We start from the raw sequence: 12,078 nt of genomic DNA, 5'->3' as shown, positions 1-12,078 counted from the left end.
AAGGATATAATGAGCATCTAAGAAATCACATAATCTTTTTAAGGTTCACATGTTGTTCTAAAGTTTCCATATCAAACTTCTAAGCTGTGAAATGTATCCTCTCAATGATCATGGCCATTTAATGTTCACAAGCAGATTTTTTATATTCATTTTAAGTAATATACTGATGCACAAAAGAAATTCAACACTTGGTAATTAATTACACCTATTTTAAATATAGATACCACTCAACATCACAGCAAATGTGAAAATAGAAGTAAAAAATTATTTATATTTTTGGCATGAAAAATGACACAATAAATATATTTCAAAATAATAGATTGGGTGTGGCCTCCCTAAACACAGATCTGACCGTGTTGATGCAAAAACACAATTATCATCTGCCTCTTCTAGCTGTGGGGTCTAATGTAACTGTAAACACCCGACAAATGCTGGCCACACAGAATTTATTGATGCCAAGGTGGTCCAGAGAAAAGGTGACATGCCATTGTAATCATAGCATTATAATAATAATTGCTTATACTTATATAGTGCTTTTCTGGACACTCAACTCAAAGCACTTTACAGGTAATGGGGATCCCCTCCACCACCACCAATGTGCAGCCCCACCTGGATGATGCAACGGCAGCCATAGTGTGCCAGAACGCTCGGCACACATCAGCTATTTTTAATGACCACAGAGAGTCAGGACCTCAGTTTTACGTCTCAGCCGAAGGACAGCGCCTGTTTACAGTATAGTGTCCCCCTTACTATACTGGGGCATTAGGGCCACATGGATCACAGGGTGAGTGTCCCCTGCTGGCCCCACTTACACCTCTTCCAGCAGCAACCTTAGTTTTTCCCAGGAGGTCTCCCATCCAAGTACTGACCAGGCTCACTCCTGCTTAGCTTCAGTGGGTTGCCTGTTGTGAGTTACAGGGTGATATGGCTATGTGGTATTGCGCTGTCCAACTGGAAACCTAGGACAGAAAAATGATTGGTTAAAGGAATTTGTCAATGTGTCACTGAGCTGCAAGATTGCCTTCAATCTGCACCAGAGGTATTATGTTCAAAACGTTTCCCCCCTTAGACAGTCATACTTCTCACACCCCACACATTGCGTCAATCAGATTCCCTCTCTCCCACTTCTCCACACATATTGTCTTTTGTCAGGTCCATCAAGGAAGAGCTGGCTGATTTCGTGCCTTCTCTGAATTCATTTTCCAAGTCAAGAAGCAGAACATCTCCAGGTAACTTCTCTCACAGACTGGCCAACTTCAAACATGCCCATAGTAACCAGGACATTTTCATCAAGTAAACAGGGAATGGGGTGTTTTTTTTTTGCTGTTCCTGCATTAATTACATGACCGTTGAGCATTTTTTTAAGGTACTTTAGCCTTACCTGATCTTAATGCTTATTCCTGATTCTGTGTCCCTCTCCCACCATTGACCAATACCATCACGAGCAAGTGAGAGCTTGCAGTTTGACAATGGAAAATTAATGGAGACCTCTCGGAACATAACACCTGTGGTTATGCTGCAGGTCTTGGTTTGCATGTAAAAATCTAAATATAGCCTTTGCTTTCAGTACTTATGTTTAAATGTGTAAAAGAAACTCAAGAGGGGAATTGCCAGCTTTTTCATATATAGCAGATGCTTACAACAATAGTTTCAGTGGTTTATTAGTTCCATTTTCTGGACCTTCCACATTTAAACTGACAGTTATGAACATGTGCTCATTTTAAGTTTGTGATAGAACGCTATGTACTTGGTAAAGATTAGGCATGATCAGCATGTGAGACAAGGGGAGGGAGGGAAATCCAACTATTTGCTTTGTAAGGGTAGAAAGGGAGCTTGCAATCAGGAGTAAGATGTTGGATAAAAAAAGTAGTGCCTCGCCGTTTTGTAGGAATACAGCTAACCTACAGCCAGAGAGATTTTCCACACGTCTTAATCTTTAATGTTGGAACCACAGGGTTGGTTGTCCTGCTGGAATTTAAAATATTTTCTTAAAAATCTAGGACCAGCACATTGGTTGTTAAAATGTACCAAGTACACATTTGTTTAAATTCATTAATCAGGGCTATCACCCACTTCACCAGCATCATGTTCAGTACTGAGACTTGAGAAGAATGGGGGGAGGGGTGGGGGGGGAAGAGACTTCTGACTTCATATGGCATTCCATAAAACCATTCTAGCAATAAAAGAAGTCGTCATGGCTGCCTCTAAGAATTCTAGACCTTTAGATGTAGTGTCACCGAGAGGACATTATACACAGTTTTAAATCCCACACAGCTGAGGGAAAAAAAAACCCATCCATGCCATTTTAAGTATATATTACACACCCATGATAATTAAAGGCATGGGAAATTGCAGCACCCTCCCAAGAAACCCAGTTGTAATTCAAAACCACAAGGAGACATGATTCATTGCACTAATTTAATTTTGCAGCAGTTTAAATATTCAATAAAGAAAGCATCCCTTAATCATGAAAAATTTACATAGTAAATTAGAAGGAGAAAGGCATGTACGCATTTATACACACTAGAATTACAGAACCGGTGGATACCAAAATACCTTGCAGACACGAAGGGTAGGGGAAGGGAAGAGTACAAAAACCATTACATTACCCATAGAGGTCTTTGCTTACATTCCACCCACTTCCAACTATTAGATTGGGTTGCATTTCCAGCCTGGATGTGGCTAGGACTTACTATGGACAGTTTACCCCCAATTATATGGCGGTAGTAACGAAGCAAATATAGGCAGGAATATGGGTTATAAAAATAGACTTTGCATAAGACTATTTAAATCAATATTTTATTACATCTCAAACACTGATTAGCTGAGGAAAGAGTTCATTGGCAAAGACATCATCCCACGGGCTGTCAGCACACAGCGGGGATGACATGTTGCTGAAGGGAGACGGGGACTGCTCATATCCAGAGTCGCTGTACGCGTCCAACACGCACGATGATTTTTCGGGGCTGCATGTCGGGGAAACAGAGGTGAGGAAGTCGTTGACCCTGATCTCGGGGATCAGCTCGATCTCCTCCGGCTCCTCCTTAACGGACACGGGCTCCACCTCCACGATCTCTTCCGCAGCCAGGGCAGGTTCTTCAATCTTCACTTCAGGGATGCTTTCTTCATTCTGCTCCACGTTGGTCACCTCTGCCAAAGGCTTGGTGTAGATGTGGTCAAAGTGAATCAGTTCATTAAGGGCTTCCAGCTTAACTGATGGGGTCCCCAGAGGTGCAGGGGTGGGGGAAGGTACTGGATCGGGCTCTTCTTCTCCCAGCTGCGGCAGCTCCCTGAACTCCGACTCAGCACAATTCTTGAGGAACAGCTCAGGGTCAAGGATGTCCAGAATGCCAAGCAAGAGATCAGACTGTGGACAGAGAGGTTATACACTCGGATGAGAATCGGTAAGCTAAAAACCTGTGCTTGAAATACAGCATTTGATCAATAAGAAGGACAAGAAGGGCTAATGTCAGCATCTACACCAAACTGTGGCTTAGCAGAACTCCATGCTTTACGGATTCCTTTTGAAATGGACACACTCTCCACCCCATCCTCAACAGATAGCTTTGTTTCCAGAGCAAAACTGCTTGACAACTGTCTTCCTCATCAGCTGACTGTCATGAGCTAATCAATAAGCCTCTCAGAGGGAATCCAAACACTTCCACACCATCCTCCCCCTTCAAGTCCACTTTAATAGGGGAGAGCAGAACACCAGATCAGTGCTTAGGTTTGTAGCTCCAGTTTAAAAAAAAATAAATTAAACCCTTAAGTGTGTAACACAGGAATGGCACCCCCCAGCAGTTGAGGGGCAGGAAACTCACCTCAGAGTCTGTAGAGTCAGGACTGTCAGTAGCCATGTGGGCATCCTCCGATTTGATGACTGCTGGGCCTGCACCTGCTGCAGAGGCACACGTAGCCTGAGTACTGCGGACTCAGAAGACCCGATCACCAAACCGACCTCACCCACACTGGACTGCAACACCTGAACCTGCAGGAAACACGGGGGGGAAAGACAGGCTCAGCACACTCCGCTGTGGCAGATGAGAGGAGGTTGGGATGGGGGCGGGGGAAGACCACAAAATATCTCTTAGCACAGGAAAACAAAGCCACTACCTTCTCTTTAATTTCCAGAGTATCCAACCCCAGCCTTTGGCGCAGTTCCTCATTTTCAGTCACCAATCCGTGTGTCTTTTCACGTAACAGTCTGTTCTCAATGTGAAGTTTCTGATTCTGGAAGACCAGCAAGAAAAAACTAGTTTGTAAGTCCACATTACATATTCGCATTTTTTATTTTGATTTAAAAAAAAACACATTAAAGCTGGGTCAGTAACCCAACAATAAAGTATGTTTCCTATCTTTGGCAGATGGAAATGACATCCACGGTTTTCCCCATTTGCTAAACTCTGGTTCATACAAATCTGCAAAGATGTCAGGCAAGGTGTCAGTAGTTTCTATTCTAACCAGGGACTCGTTTTTAATATGAAGACACTTGAATAAAAAGAAATGAATCTGTAATGACATCACTACATTCGACATTTGCAGGAATACCTCCAATTCCAGCTCCAAAACCTGCTGTTCCAGTTCACCCATTTTGGCTTTTTTTCTGTCTCTGGCCGTCTGGGCGGCGACCCGGTTTTTTAATTTCCTTTAAAAGAGCAGGAAGAACAAAAAAACAAGAAGTCACTTCTACTGTGAAAACTATCTTGCGGCACAGCCCCGTTACACGCATCTTGGCAGAGCTGGAGAAGTTCCGAGAATACCGGGTTGCGCAACTCCAGCTCGGCCATCTTGCCACGCAGGCAAAACCGGATCTTTACATCCTCGGCGAGTTATGCGAAGCGGAAATAGAGGCGACAGATAGGGGAAACGCAGATCACAATCAAAGACTTTTAAAAAATGCAGACGGTCGAGACACGCAGATATAAAAACCGTTTTAGCAGATCATCGAAATGCAATGATTCATTTAACTCTTACTGTAACGTTAAGGTACTCTCTCCCCACCCGGAATATCAAATCACATTTGTAACATTACACAGGCAACATCATCACTAAGAAATAAGGAATTCTCAGATGCCAACCTCCTAAGTGCTTTTTCTTCGGGACTCAAGTGCGTGAGCCGCTGTCTTTTGCGCTGAGGCTGTCCAGACCCATTGGAGTCGGAGTCCGAGGAAGCCTGTGTCCCAGACGACGGCAATACCATTGAAATAGACCGGCTGAACCCTCCCTGGGTGCCGGCGGACGAGGCAGCCTGCTTCCCAGATATCAGCAGCACTTTGTGGCCGCCTCCTGACCCTGTTGCTATAACCACCATCCCGTATTCCCTCTCTGAGAGCTAAATTAAACCCTCGGTCTTTTCAACTCTTGATGAAAACTAGCTTAAAAATCCCTCTTACGTTCCTCGCTCATGCCCAGATCCACAATATCCTAATTTCCTCCTGCATGCAATTTCTACTGTCGTGTGCAGATCCGATTGGGCAATAGGCGCTCTGACGTCAGCCGGATCTGACTGCTGATTGGCTACGTCGTTGATGAAATTTATATCAGGAATGGCATCAGGCTGTTTATTCAGTGGGCTGTTTGCATTTTTGGTAGAGGTAGAGGTGGTTTCCCGGTGGTGTCTGTTACATCGGGCAGAAGTAAAATTATTAATACCAAATAACAGCTCTCATAGTTTTTATGTCCACTGTTGGCAGGGTGCGAAGACGAAAAATAATAGCAAGCATCGAACTTGCACTAGTGTGTCGTTCTGCGCTGACCTGTAATTCTGCAATGCGTGCTTAGCTACGGGGTTTAAAACGTTTCGCAAGTGTTCTGGTCAGTCTAAAGTAAAAACATTTAAGGGAAAAGTTTTTCAGAACATGAATTTAAGTCCCTTCTCTTAAAATGACAGCGCTAAACGTCCCACATTGCTCGAATCCTCTTTTACAATGTTGTAGAGTAACGAAGATATGTACACAGTTGTTCATACGCGAGAATGTCATAGTACTTTGTACTGTTCAGTGAATCATTGATCAGGTCAGAATGAAAGGACTTTACAGAGTTATACCCTTTCAAATGAGAAAATTATTTTATTTTTGTTAGTATTTTTCTTGTTATAATACGTTTAGTTTGCTACAATTCCTATGCACAAGAGCTGGTGCATGAGAGCTAGTTGGGAGCATCTCATTGCAGACAGGACAGCAGAGTAATAACAGATTAGAAGTCACAGTTCAAGACCAGAGTACACCGCTGGAATAAAAACTCTATTACTTGATATTTCTTTTCTATATCTTTCATGTATATTTTATTGTACCTATATTAAGTCACAGAGTATTTTTTATTTCATGCTAATTTGTCTGTGTATTCTAGGTTTTTGCATCTGTAAAACACCTTTGTGACGGTAATAATGCTACACACAGTTAACAATTCACAGACTTCTTCGATTATTCTGTAACATTTGATATCGACTGTGCTGCTATATAGGGGCGACAAGGTGAGACCCTTTCTTGTACGAGTTTGTGGCATAGTAAAGAACAATTGGAATGTATCTTATTCTGCAAACACGTTTAATCCACTTTGAAGCTGAAAGAACCGACTTTTTAATAGAATTTGTGAGATGTTTTTTCGTTGTATAACATTTATCAGCATGTATACATCAGTGATTTAACTGTATCTACTGTCTCATACAGATCTACAGTAAATAAAAACTATAAATGCAAAACTGTGACAAGGAGGCTGAAATTCAGTATTAGTCTTTGAGTAAATCTGTATAAGGAACATTACAAGAAAGGCTTTCAGATACCAACACAGTGGAAAATTATCTGTGGAGATCTAATATTTTTATTAACTTACAGGGATATAATAATTTAGAGGAAATTTTCACCCCATTTCCACTCCAAAAAACATATTATTGAAATTCTTTGTAGGATATGCAGCAAGTGACCATCTAGCTCAGATCTTCAGGCATTATGCTCTGGTTCCATCTTGTAGTTTCCAGAATATTCTGGAACAGCAGTTATACACAGCAGTCTAAAACTATACTAACAGCATGCCTGAGGTTTTTGTTTCAGTTATTGTTTTGCTATTGTTTGCATTCTGCCATCAGGGTTCTGTAGAGTCTTGTACAACTGTTTGTATGTCTTAGCTCAAAAGAAATGTTATATGAGGTAGTCTACAGTCAACACAAGTCCCTCATCCTAGCACCAGTATAGTTTACAAGAAAGGGTTTCTAAGTAGGTGTTACACTGCATATTAATAAGGATCTCTATGTGGAACCTCTGGGTAATCAGATCTCTATACTATCCTGGGCCCTGCCTGAGCCTGTTGGATTTCTTCACGCTTTTTGATGCAATATCTTGAAATGTGTGGTCACATGTTTAGCAATTGCAACATTAGCACTCTTCTCTTTGTCTCTTATCTGTCCAACAGCACAACATTTCATCATCCTCTCTGTAATCAACAGTAGTAGCCACATCTTGGCTGCTGAGAAGAAATAGCCGCATATTAATGTGCTGGAAGTCTGCATCCACAGGATTATTTAAAATCTTTGTTTTCACTTGTTTAACAAGAACATATAATTAACAAACTAAGTAACCTTTAAGTATGGAATTAAATAATTAGGCCCATTAATTGTTGCATTGCTACTTTTTTCAACACGGTTTGCATGAACCGTTCTATCATAAGTTAGATGAGGCAAGTAATTGCAGGTTTCAGAGTCAGCAATGAAACTGTTGTACTTTCACAGGAGGTGCAATCTCAAGCTGTTCAAGAACATTTCTGGTAAAAAATAATTTACTGTTTTAGTTTCTTAGCTAATTTGGATTAATGCAAGATAGAATTTGTGTTTGTGGCCCCTATGTACTTGTGAATTGTTTTAAAGGCATAAACCTTTACTTTCACACTTTCGGTAAGATACTGGTTTTAAATAGTTTTTACACATGATGTTTTGTAAAGATATTAAATGGAAGTGTCTAGGCTGCCTTGGACAGTATGAGATGTTCTGTCTTAAAGGCCATTATGATGTTGTTATTTCATTCTTTGATTCCATGTCAGGTTTCTTATTTAGATTTTAAACAAAATCTCCTCCTTAATTAAAAGTTATCCTTAATTAGAAGTATCCTCCTTAATTATAAATTATGTTCAGTTGTTTCTTAATATTTTAACCGCTAAACATCTGCGTTGTACTGTAGAAGATGTGTAAACACTGGCTCATTTGAATTCCCATGCGGCATTAAGCTGGCTATTTAAAAGTAAAAAGCAACATAGCCAGTCTGCCTATTCAGTCAATATTGACACGTGTGACCTAGGTTAGAAACAGGATGTACTGTAGCACTTTGCCAATCCATGCGAACAGCACTGGACTAAAGTGCTGTTGCATTGTTTCATTTCATGCTTGTATATTGTTTTGTGTAACTGGATGAGAGATTTAATGAAATCTGTGGTGAAAGTTCATAAATTGTGTGGATTAAACTTTTCTACAACCAGGAAGCAAGGAACATTACAATTGTTCAGTTATGGTCAAAAGCTTTGCATCACCATAACCTTATCAATGGTGCTGTAACAGCAAAATGACTCAGTTACACCAACTGTTCTTTCTCTGGTGACTGCAAACACAAATTTGGCTTCAGGCACAGCTAATCTAATGTGTCTTGGCAATATGTGGTAGTTGGGTACATTAAAATTACTTATTTTCTCTATGAAAAAATCCCAAAATATAGTTGAATCAGAGTGTGAAAAATGATTTATTTATTCATCTTTTAGTTATATATTTTAGAGGTTTTGGGACACAGTGGAACATAAAATTGAAAGCCTAAGAATTTGAGGTTGTGTTGTGTCTAGTCATCACCGGGCTAGTAGCCACTATGCTCATGCAACAGTAATACGCAGCTATATATCTGAATGCTGACAAAAGATAGAACATCTAATAAAATCAGTAGAGGTGCTTTATCAAGGCAAGGACAAGGGGAACTGTTTTTGTGATTACATACGCAAATTTGAAAAAGAGCCTAAAGTATTTCACCTCTCATTGCTCTAAAAGATAGTTGTTTTTTCAATCCTGATAGGTAAGTATGCCTTTCTGTTTGGCATGTGTGTTCCTATGAATGTGTTAGTAGATTTATGAATTAGAAGCAAAGAATCATACGCCCAGGTTTGCTTTGTTTTAAAGGATAAAGTTAAACCCTTTTTAATACTTGAACCAAGTAGAAGATACAATAGATGTTGCAGACATTCTGTCTGAATGTCCTCTCCCCACGTCTTAAGAACAATGCCATCAGCAGATCCTGGGGGCTTTACGGTGTTGTTTTGTGCTCCGTCTGTGATTTGCTGTTTTACTGGATGTGGACTTATCTTCCACAACATTTGTCCCTGAAAATAGAAAAATCAACTGAATGTGAAGCATGTCGGTAGCCCCTCTTTATTTTAGAGATCTGTGAAATCTCACAGCAGAAGCAGAACTTGCCTTCTGGCCAAGAGTATTTATTATTCACATCTCCTTACAAAAAAACAAAATATTGTACAGAAAAGTGCTGGCTGTACTGAGAACTCTGATTGTGTCCTAACTTAGACTTTTGCTTTTCTGCCTGTCTTTCTAATGTTTAATACATTTCAGTGAAAATGTGATGGGGGTGTCCACAATGTATATACATACATTCTTCATCATGTCTTATTATTTTTTCTTTCTAGTCAAATACTATGTTTATTGATGTTATAATACCTTATTAAAAAGTCTAATAATTACTGTATGTTTCATTGGAGTTTAAAGTTTATCACATAGTTGTACATTATATGTTTTCCCATTAGCTTTCCTAAGAAATGCTGTTCATTATTCCATTGATATAGTCAGAAGTTGGTTTAGAAACTCCCATTAAGGATTTTTTGTGTGTGGAATTTTGAAGAGAATCTGGTTAGGAAATTTCCCAAAACTATACATCGTAAGAGAAAGTCGTGTGTGGTTGTCCCAGGATGGAGTGAAAAATTAGCTTCCTTTTTGTTAACACTTTTTTGTTCTGAGGAAATATTTCCCCCCAGGTTAAAGGCAGGGAAATGTGTTACTGTGAAAGAAAAGAAGAGAAAATGAGGCCTGTTACTGTGTCCTTTCCTAACACCAATTTGAAAAGTAGAAACAGAATGGTCTCATCTCTCCTCAGGCATTTGCATTTCGACAGCTAACTAGGTATCTAACAGCATCAGAAGTCTTAGTTATTTCCCTTCTGAAACTGCGGTAAGACATAACCCATGATAAGGTATTTCGTTCTCAAGGACAGAAACCACAGAACATCACATATAACAACATTTACTTCCTTCTTTAATATATATATACACATTGTTAACTGCAGCTTAAGTTTTTTTTTAATAAAGTAAAGGTAGAAAAACAAATCTATTTATCAATGTATTGTTGTCAAAATCACATATGTCTTATAGATTTTTCTTGTAGGTTGACAACTATGTATATTTTGTTATTTTCTTGGCAGAACAGGTTTACAGGACATGTGAGCAAGCAAACAGTATTTTATATGTTCACTCCATCTGACCTTTTCTAATGTGATCATCTTCCTAGGAATGCTAAAATTGCACAGCTGCTAGTGTCCAGCAGTTGAAATGTTGACATTTGATACAGAACCTGCTGCATACTGATCTACTCTTGGGGATTAAACATTGTCAGGGAGGAGAATCAGAATGGTTTTAAGGAGACTTGGTCTTAGTTTTGTTCTTACAGCATTTTGCTTGTGGGCCAACAGTAAAATGGCATTCATGAAAATATCACAGAATACCTCATTACAGGGTTTACACAATAATGTGGTAACAGTGGCATGTTGATTGTCAATGTGCAATGGTTCACAGAGTCTGTGCTGGATCATAATTAGTCTCAATGTTATGAAACAACTGAAACCCTACTTTTAATTTAAAGATTCATTATATTCTGCTCTTTCATTTAATCTTTGACTTTCAGGACCCTCAGATCAACAAGCCAAGGGGTGGGAAAGGAATCATTATGTGTAACAAAGGTGGGGACTGGCACAGCAGGAATCACACACACAATGCGTCTGGGTGGGGAGGAGTGTGAAAGTAAGCACCTGGTACTCTGTCCAGGCAGCAGAGAGACTCAAGGTTACATATATAGGTATCCCTGAATGTTTGCCTAGGCTGGTCTCTTCCCACACTGTGTTCATGGAAATTAACTTACTTGAAAAGTAGGTGTGATTCCCAAATGCAAACATCAATACAATACACTATTACCAAAACCTTACCAATATATATAATAATTGTATATACTTAACTGACAGAAGAAGTTCTGTCTCAAAGCAGTTTTAAAATCTGGTTTCAGTTCTAAAATGTTTCAATAGTGCAAGTCTATGCCAAAGGCCCATGAAATCAGTAATTAATAATTCCATAATGGGAATTTTTGTACTTTTATGATCTTAAAAAGTGGAAATGTTAGGAGTCATTCTTGAGAGTTGACTCGTAGGGTGAAAATTCCTCTTATTATAAACTGGTGAGAGACATTCAAAATGTAGGCGTAGAAAGTTTTGCATTTTGTGATAAACCTCCTAAACTTGTTTCTGAACGGTTGCACATGCAAACAAGCACAGTGATCTTTGTTCAATGAACCATTCCTGTAGAGATACCAATATGCTTAACATGTTTGTTTTCCTTTTCTAATGAATGTGTACATTTGCTACTCTAGTACGGATGTTTTGTTTTGCTGGAGGCAGGGTATCTTTGCATGTGCCTGTAATACTGGCACAGTTAGCCAGTGCCTTTTAAACATGATTAATTACATGATATTGTGGTTAAAATAAGCATCTCCATGATCTCGGAGGAAGAGCCGCTAAAGCCAATGACCTAGAGCTCAAGAGCTTGTCTCTAGTTTGCTGCAGGACCTGTATACCAACAGAAATCCCTCATACAGCACAATCTCCAAACTCGTGCACAGGTCCTATATTTCTTGCGCTGGGAAAGCAAAGGGGTTTTCACACAGACGTGATAAGACCCCACCAGGCAGAGCCCAGAAGGTTCAGTCTAATAATAATCCTTCCCGCCCAAGTCGATCTCACATGTTCCTCAGAAGCTGCCCAGCTTCAAGGATACACAGTTCCA

At 39.8% G+C, this 12,078-nt stretch overlaps 1 protein-coding gene across 1 annotated transcript; it reads right to left on the bottom strand.

Annotated features, from left to right (window-relative positions):
- Positions 1-2,404: 2,404 nt before the first annotated feature.
- Positions 2,405-5,444, bottom strand: xbp1 (X-box binding protein 1). The gene is given in 6 exon segments (XM_015366469.2): positions 2,405-3,367; positions 3,822-3,929; positions 3,932-3,988; positions 4,114-4,230; positions 4,549-4,645; positions 5,079-5,444. Coding segments are annotated over 6 exon segments (1,170 nt in total). The 5' UTR covers positions 5,312-5,444; the 3' UTR covers positions 2,405-2,809.
- Between the last annotated feature and the right edge of the window lie 6,634 nt (positions 5,445-12,078).

This window comes from Lepisosteus oculatus, chromosome 22 (assembly GCF_040954835.1).
Source record: "Lepisosteus oculatus isolate fLepOcu1 chromosome 22, fLepOcu1.hap2, whole genome shotgun sequence".
NCBI lineage: Eukaryota > Metazoa > Chordata > Actinopteri > Semionotiformes > Lepisosteidae > Lepisosteus > Lepisosteus oculatus.
The sequence above is the reverse complement of the archived record's forward strand: the minus strand, read 5'-3'. Positions and strand labels throughout refer to the sequence as shown.